Here is a 24,223-nt window from a genome sequence, read left to right as displayed (position 1 = left end):
CTGGCATCTGGTCAGAGCGCAGAATGCCTCTGCCCTCCCCTATCCTCTTGTCCAGAGGCTGACTCCCCACAGGCTACCCCAGCGAAAGAGCTGGCATCTGGGCAGAGCACAGTCGGCCTCTGTCCTCCCCTATCCTCTTGTCCAGAGCCTGACTCCCCACAGACTACCCCAGCGAAAGAGCTGGCACCTGGGCAGAGCGCAGTCTGCCTCTGTCCTCCCCTATCCTCTTGTCCAGAGCCTGACTCCCCACAGGCTACCCCAGCGGAAGAGCTGGCATCTGGGCAGAGCACAGTCTGCCTCTGCCCTCCCCTATCCTCTTGTCCAGAGCCTGACTCCCCACAGGCTACCCCAGCGGAAGAGCTGGCATCTGGGCAGAGCACAGTCTGCCTCTGCCCTCCCCTATCCTCTTGTCCAGAGCCAGACTCCCCACAGGCTACCCCAGCAGAAGAGCTGGCATCTGGGCAGAGCGCAGTCTGCCTCTGTCCTCCCCTATCCTCTTGTTCAGAGGCTGACTCCCCACAGGCTAGCCCAGCGGAAGAGCTGGCATCTGGGCAGAGCGCAGTCGGCCTCTGCCCTCCCCTATACTCTTGTTCAGAGGCTGACTCCCCACAGGCTACCCCAGCGGAAGAGCTGGCATCTGGGCAGAGCACAGTCTGCCTCTGCCCTCCCCTACCCTCTTGTTCAGAGGCTGACTCCCCACAGGCTAGCCTAGCTGATGCGCTGGCACCAGGGCAGAGTACCGCTGATCCCTGCCCACAAAGCAACCTCCACTCCAAGCCAGGGAGAAACACAGAGACCGGGAGTACCAGTTACTAACACAACCTTGGTGGACTCACTGGACAGAGACAGTCTACCGAATTCAACTGGTCCAGTATTTGGTTGTGGGTGGGCTGCCAGACTAACTCAGGTACCGACCGGCGTGAGGTCAGGTGTCTGGTTAGTCTTCCCTGGGGGGGGGGAGATGTGTGGCAAAAATAACCTCGCCACTGGGTTTTGGAGGGGCCTCTTGCCTCAGGATTATGTCCCATATACTAACTTTGAAGGAGAAGACAGACCGGCCGCACACCCTAAATCTATGGAACTGTTGTGGGCAGGAAAGCCATGCTTGCGGTCGGCCAAATGTGACTTCCATGGAATTCGGGAACCCCTGCTCGGATCTGGGTGATTTTTGGATATGTTGTTCGCCCAGATCAGAGATATCCATAGATGTATAAATTATGGGGATATGTGGGGTTTTGAGGGGTTTTCTGTGTTTTGGGAAAAATGTGTGTTTTCTGCCTGTGAGTTAGGGTTAGCCCATTATGTTTGGTAATTGTATTTTGTTGATTGTGTTACAGACAGAGGGAAGGGGGTTTTTTGTACAATTGCTGGGAAGGTTTCAATACTGTAAATGCATGTGATTGGCTAATATATAAACTGTCACAGTCTTCTACAAGGTCCCCAGGGAGTGTCCCTTGCTGGAAGACCTGCATAAAAGGCTGAAAAATAACCCATTAAAGAGTTCCTGTTTTACATTCCCCATAGAGCCTCGTCTCATGTGTGGGGGATTGCTATACGCTGTATACCCCCCTGGCTATAACCCCTAGCTCTTGTAAGAGCTGTTCCTGGTCCTTGTTCCTGTGGTGGTTACGGTGTACAGCGGAGTGCTTGGAGCCCTCGGGAAAAAACTTCAGAAAAGTCGCGGCCCTCTTGTTCTTGAATCAAAGCTTAGCGTTTAATCACACTGAAAGGATACAGCAACGTCTGGACACCCAGGTCTTTCTCAGCTACATGTGGTTTACAAGTGAAGCTCAATACTTATATAGGTGTAACATTCAATCCGGATTGGTTGAGGGGTTGTCCCCCAGAAAGGTCACATCCCCCCCTTACATATTCACCCAATCGTGTTCTAAAGTGATAATAACATTCAGTAATAAAACAGCATAACCATCTCAGCTGTGTATATAAAACCTACCCTGCACCTGAGCCGAGTATCCATCCAGCAGTATGCGTGCGGTGAGTGGCGTCTAACGTCTGTCTCTGCGCATGCGCCAGATGTAGAACGAGATTCCCGGAAATCACGTATTCGACATAGCGGTCACATGATCGGGAGTCCCGAAACCGCGCAAGCGCCCTCAATCGCATGACGAGTCATGTGATAGAGCGTCCCAACCGTATCCCGGCAACCCAAGGTCCTAAACCAAAGCTAATGTGTTGTAAAGGATACTATAGGGCTGAGGATAGGATCCATTATGGGAGCGAAATACGGTAAATATCAGTCGTGCCACTCATCTCACGCATCATGAAATCCAGAATATGAACTTAGACTGAATGCCAATAATCGCCCATGTGCCAGCAACACTGGAAGCAGCCAATAGTGGATGCCCCATAGACAGTGCAGCGCTGCAATGGCAATAGTTGTAACCTAGCAGGACTGTGTTCTGGGCGAAGTGTGGAATGGACCACAGTTAGTTACAGACCCCTTCCATGCTGACGGAGCAGCACTAAAGCCCTGGAAGGAGGTCTATCGAGTGCATCTCAGAGCTCCCTTTTCTATTCGCCACCCGAGATGTGGGATTGTGATATTTTAGTGCGATGTAAGTTTTAGTGCCCGATGTACCATTGTGATAATATATTCATTGATTTATTGTTCTTCTTCTCTTTTTTTCACTTTTAGATTGAGCTACCATATGTAACCTGAGCGGAGGACTATATGCTGCCCCATTTATGAGCGACCAGAGAGCCGGCCAGTTGGGTTCCTTCCTTATACCAGTTGTACTTCCATGTTTTTTGCCTGTGCTGGATGTGTGTACTGGGAGGGCTTTGTTGTCGTGTTATTAGGCATCTTTTGCCAATTTTATGATCCCCTCTTCCCGCGGAGCGACACATTTGATATTGATGGAGGGAATTGTGGGACGCCATGGGGGCAATTTTACGCTATTCCACAGGATTTGACTGGCCCTGAACCCAAGCCATTTACAGGATATCGTTGGCAATAAGCAGGGTAGGGGTGCTCTTCATTTGGAGTTGGCCCAGACCAGGCAGGTGCCTATATATTTCACCTCCCCTTGACCGGGGTGGGGGGTATGTCGGCCCTAGTATTCCTCTTCCAAAAGTGTACGTGTGCGTGTTTCCCCAGCACATCCTGGTGGTGGAGACCATAGGGAGTTGTGCGGGGGATGCTCATGACTACATGGCTTTAGCTATGGGGCTGCATTGTTTGAACCTTGCGATTTTATTTAGCCTAATATTGCCCCTTTTCCTCTGGGATGCACTCGATAGACCTCCTTCCAGGGCTTTAGTGGAGCTCCGTCAGCATGGAAGGGGGTCTGTAACTAACTGTGGTCCATTCCACACTTCGCCCAGAACACAGTCCTGCTAGGTTACAACTATTACCATTGCAGCACTACACTGTCTATGGGGCATCCACTATTGGCTGCTTCCAGTGTTGCTGGCACATGGGCGATTATTGGCATTCAGTCTAAGTTCATATTCTGGATTTCACATTGGCTGTAGACAGGCGGCTGCGTTTGTCTGTAATGACGCCCCCTGCCGTGCTGAATACACGTTCAGACAAAACGCTGGCCGCCGGGCAGGCCAGCACCTCCAAGGCATAAAAGGCTAGCTCTGGCCACGTGGACAATTTGGAGACCCAGAAGTTGAATGGGGCCGAACCATCAGTCAGTACGTGGAGGGGTGTGCACAGGTACTGTTCCACCATGTTAGTGAAATGTTGCCTCCTGCTAACACGTTCCGTATCAGGTGGTGGTGCAGTTAGCTGTGGCGTGGTGACAAAACGTTTCCACATCTCTGCCATGCTAACCCTGCCCTCAGAGGAGCTGGCCGTGACACAGCGGCGTTGGCGACCTCTTGCTCCTCCTCTGCCTTCGCCTTGGGCTTCCACTGGTTCCCCTGTGACATTTGGGAATGCTCTCAGTAGCGCGTCTACCAACGTGCGCTTGTACTCGCGCATCTTCCTATCACGCTCCAGTGCAGGAAGTAAGGTGGGCACATTGTCTTTGTACCGGGGATCCAGCAGGGGGGCAACCCAGTAGTCCGCAGTTGTGAATGAACTTCTGCACCACTAAATTCAGCACATGCGCCAGGCAAGGGATGTGCGTCAAACCGGCTAGTCCCAGAGCTGCAATGAGATTTCGCCCATTATCGCACACCACCAGGCCGGGCTTGAGGCTCACCGGCAGCAACCACTCGTCGGTCTGTTGTTCTATACCCGCCACAACTCCTGTGCGGTGTGGGGCCTGTCCCCCAAACATATGAGTTTCAGAATGGCCTGCTGACGTTTACCCCGGGCTGTGCTGAAGTTGGTGGTGAAGGTGTGTGGCTGACTGGATGAGCAGGTGGAAGAAGAGGAGGAGGAAGCTGAGTAGGAGGAGGAGGAGACAGGAGGCAAAGAATGTTGTCCTGCGATCCTTGGCGGTGGAAGGACGTGCGCCAAACAGCTTTCCGCCTGGGGCCCAGCCGCCACTACATTTACCCAGTGTGCAGTTAGGGAGATATAGCGTCCCTGGCCGTGCTTACTGGTCCACGTATCTGTGGTTAGGTGGACCTTGCCACAGATGGCGTTGCGCAGTGCACACTTGATTTTATCGGACACTTGTTTGTGCAGGGAAGGCACGGCTCTCTTGGAGAAGTAGTGGCGGCTGGGAACAACATACTGTGGGACAGCAAGCGACATGAGCTGTTTGAAGCTGTCTGTGTCCACCAGCCTAAATGACAGCATTTCATAGGCCAGTAGTTTAGAAATGCTGGCATTCAGGGCCAGGGATCGAGGGTGGCTAGGTGGGAATTTACGCTTTCTCTCAAATGTTTGTGAGATGGAGAGCTGAACGCTGCCGTGTGACATGGTTGAGATGCTTGGTGACGCAGGTGGTGGTGTTGGTGGTACATCCCATGTTTGCTGGGCGGCAGGTGCCAACATTCCTCCAGAGGCGGAGGAAGAGGCCGAGGCGGCGGCAGCAGCAGAAGAGGCCGAGGCGGCGGCAGCAGCAGAAGAGGCCGAGGCGGCAGCAGCAGAAGAGGCCGAGGCGGCAGCAGCAGAAGAGGCAGCAGGGGGAGCCTGAGTGACTTCCTTGTTTTTAAGGTGTTTACTCCACTGCAGTTCATGCTTTGCATGCAGGTGCCTGGTCATGCAGGTTGTGCTAAGGTTCAGAACGTTAATGCCTCGCTTCAGGCTCTGATGGCACAGCGTGCAAACCACTCGGGTCTTGTCATCAGCACATTGTTTGAAGAAGTGCCATGCCAGGGAACTCCTTGAAGCTGCCTTTGGGGTGCTCGGTCCCAGATGGCGGCGGTCAGTAGCAGGCGGAGTCTCTTGGCGGCGGGTGTTCTGATTTTGCCCACTGCTCCCTCTTTTGCTACGCTGTTGGCTCGGTCTCACCACTGCCTCTTCCTCCGAATTCTGAAAGTCAGTGGCACGACCTTCATTCCATGTGGGGTCTAGGACCTCATCGTCCCCTGCATCGTCTTCCACCCAGTCTTCCTCCCTGACCTCCTGTTCAGTCTGCACACTGCAGAAAGACGCAGCAGTTGGCACCTGTGTTTCGTTATCATCAGAGACGTGCTGAGGTGGTATTCCCATGTCCTCATCATCAGGAAACATAAGTGGTTGTGCGTCAGTGCATTCTATGTCTTCCACCGCTGGGGAAGGGCTAGGTGGATGCCCTTGGGAAACCCTGCCAGCAGAGTCTTCAAACAGCATAAGAGACTGCTGCATAACTTGAGGCTCAGACAGTTTCCCTGATATGCATGGGGGTGATGTGACAGACCGATGGGCTTGGTTTTCATGCGCCATCTGTGCGCTTTCTGCAGAAGACTGGGTGGGAGATAATGTGAACGTGCTGGATGCACTGTCGGCCACCCAATTGACTAATGCCTGTACCTGCTCAGGCCTTACCATCCTTAGAACGGCATTGGGCCCCACCAAATATCCCTGTAAATTCTGGAGGCTACTGGGACCTGAGGTAGTTGGTTCACTAGGACGTGTGGCTGTGGCAGAACGGCCACGTCCTCTACCAGCACCAGAGGGTCCACTAACACCACCACGACCATGTCCGCGTCCCTTACTAGATGTTTTCCTCATTATTACCGTTCACCACAATAAGAAAAATATTATTTGGCCCAATGTATTGAATTCAAATTCAGGCCTTTTCTTACAGACACCTAACACTATCTGGCTATCTATTTAGGTGCCGTATTACACTAATACAGGCACAGCAGTAATGACAGATTTAGCTGAATATAAATGTGAGGCCTATTTTTTAGGCGCTGTGTGACAGGTATACGTTTACGGACAGAATTAGACTTGTATCTGCACGGTAGCGTGTGTGTGAAGTTATTGAGAATGACCCTATCAGCACCTTGAATCTAATATACCCTTTTAGGGATAGATTTAAATAACCAGACTATTGATGGTTAAATGGACTTGGTGGCAGCTTGTGCTGGCGCACCACAAGCCACAAAGTGGCCGCCGATCACCCCAGAAAAAAGTGACTGAAAAATGCTCTGGGCAGCCTAAAAACACTGAGCAATTGAATAGCAGACGTGACAGAGTCTGGAGACGCTGTGGAGAACATTCTGCTGCCTGCAACATCCTCCAGCATGACCGGTTTGGCATTGGGTCAGTAATGGTGTGGGGTGGCATTTCTTTGGAGGGCCGCACAGCCCTCCATGTGCTCGCCAGAGGTAGCCTGACTGCCATTAGGTACCGAGATTAGATCCTCAGACCCCTTGTGAGACCATATGCTGGTGCGGTTGGCCCTGGGTTCCTCCTAATGCAAGACAATGCTAGACCTCATGTGGCTGGAGTGTGTCAGCAGTTCCTGCAAGACGAAGGCATTGATGCTATGGACTGGCCCGCCCGTTCCCCAGACCTGAATCCAATTGAGCACATCTGGGACATCATGTCTCGATCTATCCACCAACGTCACGTTGCACCACAGACTGTCCAGGAGTTGGCAGTGGCTTTAGTCCAGGTCTGGGAGGAGATCCCTCAGGAGACCGTCCGCCACCTCATCAGGAGCATGCACAGGCGTTGTAGGGAGGTCATACAGGCACGTGGAGGCCACACACACTACTGAGCCTCATTTTGACTTGTTTTAAGGACATTACATCAAAGTTGGATCAGCCTGTAGTGGGTTTTTCCACTTTAATTTTGAGGGTGACTCCAAATCCAGACCTCCATGGGTTGAAAAATTTGATTTCCATTTTTTCATTTTTGTGTGATTTTGTTGTCAGCACATTCAACTATGTAAAGAACAAAGTATTTCAGAAGAATATTTAATTAACTCAGATCTAGGATGTGGTATTTTTGTGTTCCCTTTATTTTTTTGAGCAGTGTATATTTTTTTAATTAGGGTACACCCCAAAACATTGGGAAATATAACCTGTGATAACGCCCTCCAGCCGTGCTAAACACACGTTCAGACAATACACCGGCTGCAGGGCAGGCCAGCACCTCCAAGGGGTAAAGGGCAAGCTCAGGCCATGTGCCCAATTTGGAGACCAAGAAGTTGCAGGGGCTGATCATTTCGTAGGGTTTCCAGCTAGTCATTCCCAAGTGCCTCCGAGGGTGGGTTCCTGCACCCACAACCCCAAGGTACACAATTGTCCAGCCAGGGCACAGTTCTGGAGGATGAGGAGGTGGAGGATGAGGAGATGGAGGAGGAGGAACCATGTTCACAGCAGGGTGGCACCCAGACCAGCTCATGGCCATCACTGGTGCGTGGCTGGGGGGATACAGAGGACACAGACGATACACCTCCCACAGAGGACAGCTTGTCGTTGTCTCTGGGCAGCCTGGCACACATGAGCGATTACATGCTGCAGTGTCTCCGCAACGACCGCCGAGGTGCCCACATTCTAACTTGTGCTGATTCCTGGGTGGCCACGCTGCTGGATCCCCGTTACAAGGACAACGTACCGTCCTTAATTCCCTCACTGGAGCGTGATCGTAAGATGCGCGAGTACAAGCGCACGCTGGTAGACGCGCTGCTGGTGGCATTCATTGTCCCCATTGACTTCAATGGGGTTTGGGTTCGGGGTCAAGTTCGGGTCCCGAACTTAAATTTTTTTGTGAAGTTCGGCCGAACTCGAACATCCAGGTGTCCGCTCAACTCTATTTGTCACTAAACATTTTGGAAGGAAAGGCGAGTTCTCTCAGGGGTATCTGTGCCCCCCGCCGCACCGAGCACCTGCTCTGGAAAACTCGCCCAGTTGGGGCCACACATGAAGTTTGCATGCCCAGAAGTCCAGGAGATCTTGGATCATGGGTTACAGGGTGCAGTCCAAGTATGTCACCGCCTGCTGGTTCAGGTTCTGCTGGATGTCCTGCTGCTGGAGCTGGGTGGTTTCTTCAGAGGGCGGCTGAAGAAAGCTGCTCATTATAGACGGAAGTTGATGCATATGATGCTGGTGATGCTTCTATCCCCCCCACACACACAACAGCCCCCCCAGTAAGACCTTAATGAGGACCGCCTGGTAATATGGAGGCTGTACTATAGTGTGAAGGCTGAAATCTGTAGGCTGTAATATAATGTGGAGGCTGTAATATCATGTGGAGACTGGTAATATGGAGGCTGTAATATAATGTGGAGGCTCTAATATCATGTGGAGACTGGTAATATGGAGGCTGTAATATAATGTGGAGGCTGTAATATCATGTGGAGGCTGTAATATCATGTGGAGACTGGTAATATGGAGGCTGTAATATAATGTGAAGGCTGTAATATAAAGAGGAGGCTGTAATATAATATGGAGGCTGTAATATCATGTGGAGGCTGTAATATCATGTGGAGGCTGTAATATGGAGGCTGTAATTTAATGTGGAGCCTGGTAATATGAAGGCTGTGATATAATGTGAAGCCTGGTAATATGGAGGCTGTAATTTAATGAGGAGCCTAGTAATATGGAGGCTGTAATATAATGTGGAAGCTGTAATATAATATGGAGGTTGTAATTTAAATGTGGAGCCTTGTAATATGGAGGCTGTAATATAATGTGGAAGCTGTAATATAATATGGAGGCTATAATGTAAAGTGGAGGCTGTAATATAATGTGGAGGCTATAAAATAATATGAAGGCTATAATGTAATGTGGAGGCTGTAATATTATATGGAGGCTATAATGTAATGTGGAAGCTGTAATATAATTTGGAGGCTGCAATGTAATGTGGAGCCTGGTAATAGGGAGGCTGTAATATCTTGTGAAGCCTTTTAATATGGAGGCTGTAATATCTTGTGGAGGCTGTAATATCTTGTGGAGGCTGGTAATGTGAAGGCTTTAATAAATTGTGGGGCCTGGTAATATGGAGTCTGTAATATTATGTGGAGGCTGTAATATAATATAGAGGCTTTAATATAATATGGACGCTTGTAATGTAATGTGGAGGTTGTAATATAATGTGGAGGCCGGTAATATGGAGGCTGTTATATAATGTGGAGTCTGTAAGATGAATGCTGTAATATCATGTGGAGGCTGGTAATATGGACGCTGTAATATTATGTGGAGGCTGTAATATAGTATGAAGTCTGTAATATCATGTGGAGGCTATAATGTAATGTGGAGGCTGTAAATAAGGAGGCTGTAATATAATGTTGAGGTTAATAATATAATATAGAGGCGTTAATATAATTCAGAGGATATAATGTAATTTACAGGCTGGTAATATGGAGGTTGTCAATTAATGTGGAGGCTGTGATGTAATGTGGAGGCTGAAAATATGGAGGCTGTAACATAATGTTTAAGCTGTGATGTAGATGTGATGTAGAGGCTGGTAATACAGAGGCTGTAATATAATGTCGAGGCCAGTAATGTAATATGGAGACTGTAATGTAGAGGCCGGTAATATGGAAGCTGTAATATAATGTGTAGGCCAGTAATGAAATATAGAGGCTTTAATGTAATGTGGAAGCTGGTAGTATGGAGGCTGTAATGTAATGTAGAGGCTAGTTATATGGAGGCTGTGATGTAATCTGGAGGCTGAATATATGGAGGCTGTAACATAATGTTTAGGCTGTGATGTAATGTAGAGGACGGTAATATGGAGTCTGCAATATAATGTGGAGGCTGTAATGTAATGTGGAGGCTGTAATATAATTTGGAGTCTGTAATGTAATGCAGAGGCTGGTAATATTAAGGCTGTGATGTAATGTGGAGGCTGGTAGTATGGAGGCTGTAATATAATGTAATGTGGAGGTTGGTAGTATGGAGGCTGTCATATAATGTGGAGGCTGTGATGTAATGTTTAGGCCGTACTGTAATGTAGAGGCTGAAAATATGGAGTCTGTAATATCATGTGGAGGCTGGGATATAATGTGGAAGCTGTAATATTATATGTAGGCTGTAATATTATGTGGAGCCTGGTAATGTAATGTGGAGGCTGTAATGTAATGTAGAGGCTGGTAGTATGGAGGCTGTAATGTAATGTAGAGGCTGGTAATATGGAGGCTGTAATATAATGTAATATGGAGGCTGTAATAGAAACATAGATGTAATATGGAGGCTGTAATATAAGGTGGAGGCTATAATGCAGAGGCTGTAATAGAATGTGGAGGCTGTAATAGAAACATAGGTGTAATATGGAGGCTATAATGTAATGCAGAGGCTGGTAATATGAAGGCTGTAATTAGGGGTGCACCGAAATTTCGGCAGCCGAAAATATCGGCCGAAAATGCACCTAATCCACTTCGGCCGATATTGTTACATATCGGCCGAAAATATGGGGTGTGGGATTTGTCACCCACCATCTGCGGGCGGGCGCCGGGCGGGCGGTTTACTTTGTCACTGCATCTTAATTTTACCTTACAATCGTGAGGCTCCAGTAACTAACAACTCTGCAGGCAGAGCGGAGGGCGGCGTAACGTCACTTACTCACGTGACGCGCCTGCTCCGCCTCCTTCATTCATAAAGTGGGCGGAGCAGGTGCGTCACGTGAGTAAGTGACGTTACGCCGCCCTCCGCTCTGCCTGCAGAGTTGTTAGTTACTGGAGCCTCACGATTGTAAGGTAAAATTAAGATGTAGTGAGTGATTAGTCTGCTGTGAGCAGCAGGGCCGGGGCTGTTATGGGTAGGGGGATCGGTCTATGGCACTGCTATGGGGAGGGGGGATCTGTGCACTGCTATGGGGAGGGGGGATCTGTGCACTGTTATGGGGAAAGGGATCTGTGCACTGTTATGGGGAAAGGGATCTGTGCACTGTTATGGGGAAAGGGATCTGTGCACTGTTATGGGGAAAGGGATCTGTGCACTGTTATGGGGAAAGGGATCTGTGCACTGTTATGGGGAAAGGGATCTGTGCACTGTTATGGGGAAAGGGATCTGTGCACTGTTATGGGGAAAGGGATCTGTGCACTGTTATGGGGAAAGGGATCTGTGCACTGTTATGGGGAAAGGGATCTGTGCACTGTTATGCCCATAACAGTGCACATATCCCCCCCTCCATAACAGAGCCACCCACAGATCCCCCTCTCCATAACAGCGCCACCCACAGATCCCCCTCTCCATAACAGTGCCACCCACAGATCCCCCTCTCCATAACAGCGCCACCCACAGATCCCCCTCTCCATAACAGCGCCACCCACAGATCCCCCTCTCCATAACAGCGCCACCCACAGATCCCCCTCTCCATAGCGCCACCCACAGATCCCCCTTTCCATAGCGCCACCCACAGATCCCCCTCTCCATAACAGCGCCACCCACAGATCCCCCTCTCCATAACAGCGCCACCCACAGATCCCCCTCTCCATAACAGCGCCACCCACAGATCCCCCTCTCCATAGCGCCACCCACAGATCCCCCTCTCCATAACAGCGCCACCCACAGATCCCCCTCTCCATAACAGCGCCACCCACAGATCCCCCTCTCCATAACAGCGCCACCCACAGATCCCCCTCTCCATAACAGCGCCACCCACAGATGAATTTCATTCATGAAAAAGAATTATTAATAAAATCATTAAAAAAAAAGTATTTTAAAAGTATTTGGGCAAAAAGGCAGTTTCGGTTTCGGTTTCGGTTTTCGGTCAAGGGCATCCTGAATTTTCGGTTTCGGTTTCGGACCAGAATTTTCATTTCGGTGCACCCCTAGCTGTAATATAATGTGATGTAATGTGGAGGCTGAAATGTAGAGGCTGGTAGTATGGAGGCTGTAATGTAATGTAGAGGCTGGTAGTATGGAGGCTGTAATATAATGTGGAGGAAGGTAATGTAATATGAAGGCTGTAATAGAAACATAGATGTAATATGGAGGCTGTAATATAAGGTGGAGGCTATAATGTAATGCAGAGTCTGTAATAGAATGTGGAGGCTGGTAGTATGGAGGCTGGAATATAATGTGGAAGCTGTAATATTATATGTAGGCTGTAATGTAATGTGGAGGCTGTAATGTAATGTAGAGGCTGGAAGTATGGAGGCTGTAATGTAATGTAGAGGCTGGTAATATGGAGGCTGTGATGTAATGTAGAGGCTGGTAGTATAGAGGCTGTAATGTAATATAGAGGCTGGTAGTATGGAGGCTGTAATATAATGTGGAGGAAGATAATGTACTATGGAGGATGTAATAGAAACATAGATGTAATATGGAGGCTATAATGTAATGCAGAGGCTGTAATAGAATGTGGAGGCTGGTAGTATGGAGGCTGTAATAGAATGTGGAGGCTGGTAGTATGGAGGTTGTAATAGAATGTTGAGGAAGATAATGTAATATGGAGGCTGTAATAGAAACATAGATGTAATGTGGAGGCTGTAATGTAATGTGGAGGCTGTAATATTATGTGGAGCCTGGTAATGTAATGTGGAGGCTGTATTGTAATGTAGGGGCTGGTAGTATGGAGGCTGTAATGTAGAGGCTGGTAATATGGAGGCTGTAATATAATGTGGAGGAAGATAATGTAATATGGAGGCTGTAATGTAATGTAGAGGCTGGTAGTATGGAGGCTGTAATGTAATGTAGAGGCTGGTAATATGGAGGCTGTAATATAATGTGGAGGAAGATAATGTAATATGGAGGCTGTAATAGAAACATAGATGTAATGTGGAGGCTGTAATATAAGGTGGAGGCTGTAATGTAAGGCAGAGGCTGTAATAGAATGTGGAGGCCGGTAATGTAACATGGAGGCTGTAATAGAATGTGGAGGCTGGTAGTATGGAGGCTGTAATAGAATGTGGAGGCTGGTAGTATGGAGGCTGTAATGTAATGTGGAGGAAGATAATGTAATATGGAGGCTGTAATATAAGGTGGAGGCTATAATGTAATGCAGAGGCTGGTAGTATGGAGGCTGTAATATAATGTGGAGGCTTTTAGTATGGAGGCTGTAATATAATGTTGAGGTTGATAATATAATATAGAGACTTTATTTTAATGCGAAGGATATGATGTAATTTACAGGCTGGTAACATGGAGGCTGGAAAATGAAAACCACCAGCACTTCTGAGCTCAGCCAATCAGAGGTGGAGGGCGGGGCCTGGAGTTCAGGAACAGCCCCGCCCCCAGAAAGGCCGCCTCTCCGTGCAGTTCTCTTTCAGGTCCGCCCATGCTCCATATAAAGGAGGGCTCTGGGCTGAGCAGTCACTGCTCTCTGCTCCTCACACCTAGAAGATGTCTGGTCGCGGTAAAGGAGGGAAAGGGCTCGGGAAAGGCGGCGCCAAGCGGCACAGGAAGGTGCTCCGTGATAACATCCAGGGCATCACCAAGCCTGCCATCCGCCGCCTAGCTCGCAGGGGAGGCGTCAAGCGCATCTCCGGCCTCATCTATGAGGAGACTCGCGGGGTGCTGAAAGTCTTCCTGGAGAACGTCATCCGGGACGCCGTCACCTACACCGAGCACGCCAAGAGGAAGACCGTCACCGCCATGGACGTGGTCTACGCGCTCAAGCGCCAGGGCCGCACTCTCTACGGCTTCGGGGGTTAATGCTGCCGCCGCCTCCGTCCTCACAGCACAAAGGCTCTTCTCAGAGCCGCCCACATCTTCCCGGGGAGGAGCTACGATTCCACTGAGGGGTTAACACCGCCCGCACATCAGGGGACGGAGAGCCGGACAATTGCCGCTCTTCTCCGCACAGTGAATACGGGACTGTTCTCCCCTTCTCCGGTAGGACGGTTGTGGGGAGCGGGAGGGAGAAGGCGGCCACTGACGGGTTAAAACTGAGCAGGCTATGGGGGCGGGGCTATAGAACTAGTACCTTGGCTTTTAAAATTCCCGCTCAATTACCGTCCGGTTAGAATTCAGCGGCCGTGGAGGAGCAGTCCATTACACACAGGGGCACTTACCGCTCCTGACCTGCTGCGAGTACGGGCAGACATTGCTGCTGTAGAGGGTTCGTCCCCCGTGTGTAATGGACTGCTCCTCCACGGCCGCTGGATTCTGACCGCACTGTAATTGGGCGGGAATTTCAAAAGCCAGAGATCAGCCAATCACTGTAACGTACTTGTTCTGTAGCTCCGCCCCCATAGCCTGCTCAGTATTAACCCGTCAGTGGCCGCCTTCTCCCGCTCCCCACCGCAGGAGGGAACAGTCCCGTATTCACTGTGCGGAGAAGAGCGGCTCCATCGCTGCGCTGGTGTCCAGGGATAGAGCGCACGACCCCCCTGCACGCACAGTACACTCAGCGGCGGCATCACTACCAGCAGGGGGCGGGGCGCAGTGAGGGGCGGTTATCAGCCGAGCAGCGAGGCCCTGATAGACTGAAGAGAGCGGCGCTGACAGGGTTAACCCGCCCTCTATTCCTGCCCGCAGAAGAGCCGGAGCCCCCGCCCGCTGTGAGCGGAGAACGAGGGCAGAAGGGCGGAGTGGAGCTCGTCTGAGGAGGAGGCGGTGGGAAGAGACTGACCTCCCGCTTCATGTAGGAGGGGCTTATTACCTGGAGACACGCCCATCAGCTGGGACTGGCGGATAGGATGGGCTCCGCCTCTTGTGAACGATGATTGGTTACGGAAGTTTTGGCGGGCACATCATTGTACGAATAAACTAATAGGGATGTAGGGGTGTGGTTTACATGAGCCAATGAGGACGAGGCCGGGAGTATAAATGATCTGCACGGTCCGTTCCTCGCCTCATTCTCTTGCTGTGTACAGATCTCTGCAGAGCCATGGCCAGAACCAAGCAGACAGCCCGTAAGTCCACCGGCGGGAAAGCTCCCCGCAAGCAGCTGGCCACTAAGGCCGCCAGGAAGAGCGCCCCCGCCACTGGCGGAGTCAAGAAGCCTCACCGCTACCGGCCCGGGACCGTCGCTCTCCGGGAGATCCGGCGCTACCAGAAGTCCACCGAGCTGCTCATCCGGAAGTTGCCCTTCCAGCGCCTGGTGAGAGAGATCGCCCAGGACTTCAAGACCGACCTTCGCTTCCAGAGCTCGGCCGTCATGGCCCTGCAGGAGGCCAGCGAGGCTTACCTGGTCGGGCTCTTCGAGGACACCAACCTCTGCGCCATCCACGCCAAGCGGGTCACCATCATGCCCAAGGATATCCAGCTGGCCCGCAGGGTCCGAGGGGAGAGGGCTTAGATCTGCGCCCCGCACCCAACAAAGGCTCTTCTCAGAGCCACCACCTCCTCCAGAGACGAGCTCCACTCCGCCCACTCCAGAGACGAGCTCCACTCACAGGAGGCGGGTTAACCCTCTACAGCAGCAATGTCTGCCCGGACTCGCAGCAGGTCAGGAGCAGTGATGTCCGATTCATGTCGGAGGGGGGGAGGCCAGCAGCCAATCAGAGCGGAGGCGCACACGGTCCAGGGAGTCGTGCACTGAGGCTAAGAATCCAATGATCCGACTCCTCCTAGAACAATACACGGAGTCTCTGACCGGCTGCAGCAGTATAAAGCCCTCGCAGTGCTGTCCATAGAATAGAGCGCCTCCAGCAGCGCCCCCCACTCAGTATAATGCCCAGATCAGACCCCCCTTCCTAGTCCTCAGTCCGGTCACCACTGATCGAACACTTATTACCTATCCGGCTCCGGGTCACTTGTCACCAACTGAAGCCAAAGATCCAAACTCCCCACCTCTAGTCAGGAGCGGTAAGTGCCCCCGTGTGACGCCTCCTCCACAGCGGAGATCAGCGGCATCGCCAGCTCAGTCGTGCAGACCATGTGGGGGGCTCTTAGAAGAGCCTTTGGTTCCGGGGGGCACAGCAGCAGCAGAGCCGGGCTCACTTGCTCTTGGCCGACTTGGTGCTCTCGGTCTTCTTGGGCAGCAGCACGGCCTGGATGTTGGGCAGGACGCCTCCCTGGGCGATGGTGACGCCGCCCAGCAGCTTGTTGAGCTCCTCGTCGTTGCGCACGGCCAGCTGCAGGTGGCGGGGGATGATGCGGGTCTTCTTGTTGTCGCGGGCGGCATTGCCGGCCAGCTCCAGGATCTCGGCGGTGAGATACTCGAGCACAGCGGCCAAGTAGACGGGAGCGCCGGCGCCCACCCTCTGGGCGTAGTTGCCCTTGCGGAGGAGCCTGTGCACTCGGCCGACCGGGAACTGGAGCCCTGCCCGGGAGGAGCGGGTCTTGGCCTTAGCCCGGACTTTGCCTCCTTGTTTGCCGCGTCCAGACATCGTCCTCTTCTCTGTACAGATGAGACTGACAGCCCCGCTCCGCCCGTCACTTCTTATACCAGGATGGCGCAGGAGAACTCCTCTGTGATTGGCCGAATCCAAACCCAGTTTTCAGCGCTAAATCCTGCAGCCAATGAGGAAGCAGATAACCTGGAAAGGCTTGTGAGGACACGCCCCCTTTTCTCCACCAATTGCCGGCCGCCCCCATAGCACCGGTGTATCCCCGAGTGCCCGGCTCTGTGGATCCATCCAGCCGCTCGTCCTTCACTACCTCCTCCTCCTCAAGTGTCCAATCACTACTCCCCTCATCCTTCTCTTTGGCCGATCACTACTCCCCCCATCCTCCCGAGTATACGATCACTACTCCCCCTCATCCTCCCGATCAGTGGTCTATAATGAGGGAATAATCCGCCTCGGACATGAGGCTTCCATGTATTCACACAATGCGGCAGCTCCGTCCTAGAGAAGGTGGGGGCTCTGAGAAGAGCAGGAGCGGGGGGCGGAAGAGAGAGCAGGAGCGGGGGGCGGAAGAGGAGGAGGGGCGGGGCTCACATCCATCTAATCGGCCGAGCCGGGGGCGGAACAGCAGGAGGGGAGGGGCTGACATCATCCATTCAGCGATGCGGGGGCGGAGCAACAGGAGGGGCGGGGCTCACATCTATTCATTCAGAAGAGTCGGGGGCGGAGCTTTCCACGGCCGCTGAATTCTAACCGGGCGGTAATTGAGCGGGAATTTCAAAAGCCATGGTACTAGTTCTAGAGGGCAGAAGGGCGGAGTGGAGCTCGTCTGAGGAGGAGGAGGTGGTGGCTCTGAGAAGAGCCTTTGGGGGAGAGGTGCGGGCGGCGCCGGTTACTTCTTGGCTTTCGCCGCTTTCTTAGCCGGACTCTTGGCAGCCTTGGGTTTGGCCGCCTTCTTAGCCGGACTCTTGGCCAGTTTCTTGGGGGCAGCCTTCGGCTTCTTGGGGCTCTTGGCTGCTTTCTTGGCCGCGGCTGGTTTCTTAGTCTTCTTTCGGGCTCTTGGCCGGAGCCTTCTTGGGCTTCTTCGGGGTTTTAGCGGGTTTCTTGGCCGCAGTAGCTGCAGGTTTCTTGGCCGCCGGCTGCTTCTTCTTGGCCGCCTTGTCCTTGGTCTCCTGCTGCTTCTTGTTGAGCTTGAAGGAGCCGGAGGCGCCGCTGCCCTTCACCTGGGTGAGGGTCCCCTTGGTGACCAGAGCCCTGATGGCCACCTTGATGCGGCTATTGTTCTTCTCTACATCGCATCCTCCGGCAGCCAGAGCCTTCTTCAGGGCGGCCAGAGACACCCCGCTGCGCTCCTTGGAGGCGGACACGGCTGTGACCAGGAGCTCGGACACGCTGGGACCGGACGGCTTCTTGCTTTTCTTGGCGCCCCCTGCTGCCGCGGCGGATTTCCTCGGCTGCTTCTTGGACTTGGCGGCCGCTTCGGCGGGAGGAGGAGGAGCGGCGGCTGCTGGCGCGGTCTCTGCCATCGTGTGAGACGTGGGGAGAAAACACAAAGACTTCTCCTGGAGAAAACACTGAGGCCGGGGCCGCCTCTTATATGTGGAGCGCTGCGCAGTGATTGGCTGCCGAGCTCCGCCCTCCTGCGCGTCTATTGGCTGACACTGGACACAGGCCCCGCCTTCACCCCTCTCAGCCCGGCTGCAGCTCCGCTCTCCCCTTGTGCTTCCCTGCCCGGGAGAAGAGCCCTTTAGCGGCCAGAACCGGACAGGAGAGGCCGCCTTCTCCGCGCCTTCCTCCTCCCGGACATCCCCCTCACCGTGTGTCGCCGTCTGTGGCGGAGGAGGCGGGAGCAGGCCCCGGGATCTCCGCCACAGTCCTCCCGCTCTGCCTGCCGTTCTGCACATCCGGCTGGATCCGGCCCGATGGCTCCGCTGCGGGGGCTCGTTCCCTCTCTTCCCGGCCCTCGTCCCCATCCCAGGGCTCTTTCCCACAAGGTGGGGCCGCAGGAAGCTGCTTGGACGCTGCGGGGAGGAGCTGGAGCCGCGGAGAGCCCGGGAGGGTAACAGAGGCGGCGGCCTCCGCTCCCTGCCGGCTCCAGTGCTCCGTGTCCCCGCACATTCCCCGCCGCAGTGATGCCGCCTCATGTGTGTACAGGGCTCTCAGGGGGCAGAGATGCGTCTTGTGGTCAGGGCTCCGCAGATGACAGAGGACTTCTCTCCTGGGCTCCTGGCTGCAGCAGAGGGGGTGCCGGTACAATGGGGCAGAGTATGGCCCCGCCCCCCAGAAGTGTGGACCCCGCTTTACTGACCCCCGGAAACATTCTGGGGAGTAAGAAAAGTAGAGAAAACTGCCCCTATAATCCCCCTCATTGCACCTCCGTAATCTCAGTACAATACGGCAAAGTACAGTATATTATAGTATAGTACAGTATATTATAGTATAGTAAGGTATAGTATAGTACAGTATATTATAGTATAGAACAGTATATTATAGTATAGTGCAGTATATAATAGTATAGTGCAGTATATTATAGTATAGTACAGTATATTATAGTATAGTAAGGTATAGTACAGTATATTATAGTATAGTGCAGTATATTATAGTATAGTACAGTATATTACAGTATAGTACAGCACAGTATAGTATAGGACAGTATATGATAGTATAGTGCAGTATAGTATAGTGTAGTAGAGCACAGTATAGTATAGCACAGTATATTATAGTATAGTACAGTATAGTATAGTACAGGACAGTATAGTATATTATAGTACAGTATATTATAGTGCAGCACAGTATAGTATATTACAGTATAGTATATTACAGTACAGTATAGTATAGTACAGCACAGTATAGTATATTACAGCACAGTATAGTACAGCACAGTATAGTATATTACAGCACAGTATAGTATATTACAGCACAGTATAGTACAGTATAGTACAGCACAGTATAGTACAGCACAGTATAGTATATTACAGTATAATACAGCACGGTATAGTATAGTACAGCACAGTATAGTACAGCACGGTATAGTGTAGCACAGTATAGTATAGTACAGCACAGTATAGTACAGCACAGTATATTATAGTACAGCACAGTATATTATAGTATAGTACAGTATGGTATAGTACAGTATATTATAGTACAGTATATTATAGTACAGTATATTATAGTACAGGACAGTACAGTATATTATTGTACAGCACAGTATATTATAGTACAGCACAGTATGGTATAGTATATTATAGTACAGTATATTATAGTACAGTATAATACAGTATAGTACAGTATATTATAGTACAGCATAGTACAGTATATTATAGTACAGTATATTACAGCACAGTATATTATAGTACAACACAGTATGGTATAGTATAGCACAGTATAGTATATTATACTACAGTGTAGTAAAGCATAGTATAGTACAGTATATTATAGTACAGTATATTATAGTACAGTATAGTACGGCACAGTATATTATAGTACAGTATAGTATAGTACGGTATATTATAGTTCAGTATATTATAGTACAGCATAGTATAGTACAGCACATTATTGTATATTATAGTACATTATATTATAGTACTGCATAGTATAGTACAGTATCGTATAGTACATTATATTATAGTACAGTATTGTATAGCACAGTATATTAAAGTACAGCATAGTATAGTACAGCATAGTATAGTACAGTATTGTACAGTATAGTATAGCACAGTATATTATAGTACTGTACAGTATAGTACAGCACAGTATATTATAGTATAGTACAGTATGGTACAGCACAGTATATTATAGTACAGTATATTATAGTACAGCATAGTACAGTATATTATAGTACAGTATATTACAGCACAGTATATTATAGTACAGCATAGTACAGTATATTATAGTACAGGACAGTACAGTATATTATTGTACAGCACAGTATATTATAGTACAGCACAGTATGGTATAGTATAGCACAGTATAGTATAGCACAGTATACTATATTATAGTACAGTGTAGTAAAGCATAGTATAGTACCGTAAATTATAGTACAGTATATTATAGTACGGCACAGTATATTATAGTACAGTATAGTATAGTACAGTATAATATAGTATAGTACAGTACAGTATATTATAGTTCAGTATAGTACAGTACAGTATATTATAGTACAGTATATTATAGTACAGCACAGCATAGTATAGTACAGCACATTATTGTATATTATAGTACAGTATATTATAGTACTGCATAGTATAGTACAGTATTGTACAGTACAGTATAGTATAGCACAGTATATTATAGTACTGTACAGTATAGTACAGCACAGTATAGTAAAGTATAGTACAGCACAGTATATTATAGTATAGTACATCATAGTATAGTATAGTACAGTATACTACAACACAGTACAGTATAGCACAGTATATTATGGTACAGCACAGTAGAGTCCAGTATATTATAGTACAGTATAGTACAGCACAGTATAGTACAGTATATTATAGTACTGTACAATATATTATAGTACAGTATTATACAGCATATTATAGTACAGTATAGTACAGTATATTATAGTACATTATAATACAGCACAGTATACTAGAGTATATAATAGTACAGTATAGTATAGCACAGTATAGTACAGTATATTATAGTACAGCACAGTATTGTATAGTACAGTATATTTTAGTACTGCATAGCATAGTACAGTACAGTATATTATAGTACAGTATAGTATAGTACAGTATATTATAGTACGGCACAGTATAGTACAGCACAGTAGAGTACAGTATATTATAGTTTAGTACAGTATATTATAGTACAGTATATTATAGTACAGTATAATACAGCACAGTATAGTACAGTAGAGTACAGTATATTATAGTACAGTATAGTACAGCATAGTATAGTACATTACAGTATATTACAGCACAGTATATTATAGTATAGTACAGCACAGTATATTATAGTATAGTGCAGCACGGTATAGTACAGCACGGTATAGTACAGCACGGTATAGTATAGCACGGTATAGTGCAGCACAGTATAGTATAGTACAGCACAGTATAGTACAGCACAGTATAGTACAGCACGGTATAGTGCCGCACAGTATAGTATAGTACAGTATTGTACAGCACACTATAGTACAGCATGGTATAGTATAGCACAGTATAGTGCAGCACAGTATAGTATAGTACAGCACAGTATAGTGCAGTATAGTACAGCACGGTATAGTGCAGCACAGTATAGTATAGTATTGTACAGCACAGTATAGTATAGTACAGTATTGTACAGCACAGTATAGTACAGCATGGTATAGTATAGCACAGTATAGTGCAGCACAGTATAGTACAGTACAGCACAGTATAGTGCAGTATAGTATAGTACAGCACAGTATAGTACAGCACAGTATAGTACAGCACAGTATAGTACAGCATATTATAGTACAGTATAGTACAGCACAGTATAGTACAGCATAGTATAGTACAGTATAGTACAGCACGGTATAGTATAGTACAGCACAGTATAGTACAGCACAGTATAGTACAGCATAGTATAGTACAGTATAGTACAGCACGGTATAGTATAGTACAGCACGGTATAGTACAGCACAGTATAGTACAGCATAGTATAGCACAGCATATTATAGTACAGAATAGTATAGTACAGCACAGTATAGTATAGTACAGCACAGTATAATGCAGCACATTATAGTATAGTGCAGCACAGTATAGTATAGTACAGTATAGTACAGCACGGTATAGTATAGTACAGCACAGTATAGTACAGCACGGTATAGTACAGCACAGTATAGCACAGCATATTATAGTACAGTATAGTATAGTACAGCACAGTATAGTATAGTACAGCACAGTATAATGCAGCACATTATAGTATAGTACAGCACAGTATAGTATAGCACGGTATAATATAGTACAGTATATTATAGTATAGTACAGCACAGTATAGTACAGCACGGTATAATATAGTACAGTATATAGTATAGTACAGCACAGTATAGTATAGTACAGCACAGTATAGTATAGCACGGTATAATATAGTACAGTATATTATAGTACAGCACAGTATTGTACAGCACAGTATAGTATAGTACAGCACAGTATAGTATAGCACGGTATAATATAGTACAGTATATTATAGTATAGTACAGCACAGTATAGTATAGTAAAGCACAGTATAGTTTAGCCCAGTATAATACAGCACAGTATAGTACAGTATAGTACAGCACAGTATAGTATAGCACGGTATAATATAGTACAGTATATTATAGTATAGCACATTATAGTACAGCACAGTATAGTATAGCACGGTATAATATAGTACAGTATATTATAGTATAGTATAGCACAGTATAGTACAGCACAGTATAGTATAGTATAATGCAGCACGGTATAGTATAGCATAGTACAGTATAGTATAGTACAACACGGTATAGTACAGTATAGTATAGTATAGTACAGCACGGTAGAGTACAGTATAGTACAGTATAGTATAGTATAGTACAGCACGGTATAGTATAGCACAGAATAGTATAGTACAGTATAGTATAGTACAGCACGGTATAGTACAGTATAGTATAGTGCAGCACGGTATAGTATAGTATAGTACAGCACAGTATAGTATAGCACAGAATAGTATAGTATAGTATAGTATAGTACAGCACGGTATAGTATAGTATAGTACAGCACGGTATAGTATAGTGCAGCACGGTATAGTATAGTACAGTATAGTATAGTACAGCACAGCATAGTATAGTACAGCACAGTATAGTATAGTACAGCACGGTAGAGTACAGTATAGTATAGTGCAGCACGGTATAGTATAGTATAGTACAGCACGGTATAGTATAGCACAGAATAGTATAGTACAGTATAGTATAGTACAGCACGGTATAGTATAGCACAGAATAGTATAGTACAGTATAGTATAGTACAGCACGGTATAGTACAGCACAGTATAGTATAGTGCAGCACGGTATAGTATAGTACAGCACGGTATAGTATAGCACAGTATAGTATAGCACAGTATAGTATAGTACAGCACGGTATAGTACAGCACGGTATAGTATAGCACAGAATAGTATAGTACAGTACAGTATAGTATAGTACAGCATGGTATAGTACAGCACAGTATAGTATAGCACAGTATACTATATTATAGTACAGTGTAGTAAAGCATAGTATAGTACAGTATATTATAGTTCAGTATAGTACAGTACAGTATATTATAGTACAGCACAGTATAGTACAGCATAGTATAGTACAGCACATTATTGTATATTATAGTACAGTATATTATAGTACTGCATAGTATAGTACAGTATTGTACAGTACAGTATAGTATAGCACAGTATATTATAGTACTGTACAGTATAGTACAGCACAGTATAGTACAGCACAGTATATTATAGTATAGTACATCATAGTATAGTATAGTACAGTATACTACAACACAGTACAGTATAGCACAGTATATTATGGTGCAGCACAGTAGAGTCCAGTATATTATAGTACAGTATAGTACCACACAGTATAGTACAGTATATTATAGTACAGTATAGTATAGTACAGTATATTATAGTACATTATAATACAGCACAGTATACTAGAGTATATAATAGTACAGTATAGTATAGCACAGTATAGTATAGTACAGTATATTATAGTACAGCACAGTATTGTATAGTACAGTATATTTTAGTACTGCATAGCATAGTACAGTACAGTATATTA

The 24,223-nt window shown here is 48.0% G+C and overlaps 3 protein-coding genes across 3 annotated transcripts; 1 reads left to right on the top strand and 2 right to left on the bottom strand.

Moving 5' to 3' along the window:
• Positions 1-15,046: 15,046 nt before the first annotated feature.
• On the top strand, positions 15,047-15,490 carry LOC121003467 (histone H3-like). The gene has a single exon (XM_040435345.1). It carries the CDS (start codon positions 15,080-15,082, stop codon positions 15,488-15,490), a length of 411 nt encoding a protein of 136 aa, XP_040291279.1. The 5' UTR covers positions 15,047-15,079.
• Positions 15,491-16,124: 634 nt separating this feature from the next.
• Positions 16,125-16,523, bottom strand: LOC121004880 (histone H2A type 1-like). The gene has a single exon (XM_040437292.1). It carries the CDS (start codon positions 16,521-16,523, stop codon positions 16,131-16,133), a length of 393 nt encoding a protein of 130 aa, XP_040293226.1. The 3' UTR covers positions 16,125-16,130.
• Positions 16,524-17,521: 998 nt separating this feature from the next.
• On the bottom strand, positions 17,522-18,007 carry LOC121004286 (histone H1A-like). Its single transcript, XM_040436447.1, has one exon. It carries the CDS (start codon positions 18,005-18,007, stop codon positions 17,522-17,524), a length of 486 nt encoding a protein of 161 aa, XP_040292381.1.
• Positions 18,008-24,223: the final 6,216 nt, after the last annotated feature.

The sequence above is a fragment of the Bufo bufo genome, chromosome 6 (genome assembly GCF_905171765.1).
Source record: "Bufo bufo chromosome 6, aBufBuf1.1, whole genome shotgun sequence".
NCBI classification, from domain to species: Eukaryota; Metazoa; Chordata; class Amphibia; order Anura; family Bufonidae; genus Bufo; species Bufo bufo.
This window is presented reverse-complemented; position numbering and strand designations above follow the sequence as displayed.

Excerpts from the sequence above, each read along its gene's own strand:
- LOC121003467 (XM_040435345.1), top strand. The coding sequence starts at position 15,080 with ATGGCCAGAACCAAGCAGACAGCCCGTAAGTCCACCGGCGGGAAAGCT.
- LOC121004880 (XM_040437292.1), bottom strand. The coding sequence starts at position 16,523 with ATGTCTGGACGCGGCAAACAAGGAGGCAAAGTCCGGGCTAAGGCCAAG.
- LOC121004286 (XM_040436447.1), bottom strand. The coding sequence starts at position 18,007 with ATGGCAGAGACCGCGCCAGCAGCCGCCGCTCCTCCTCCTCCCGCCGAA.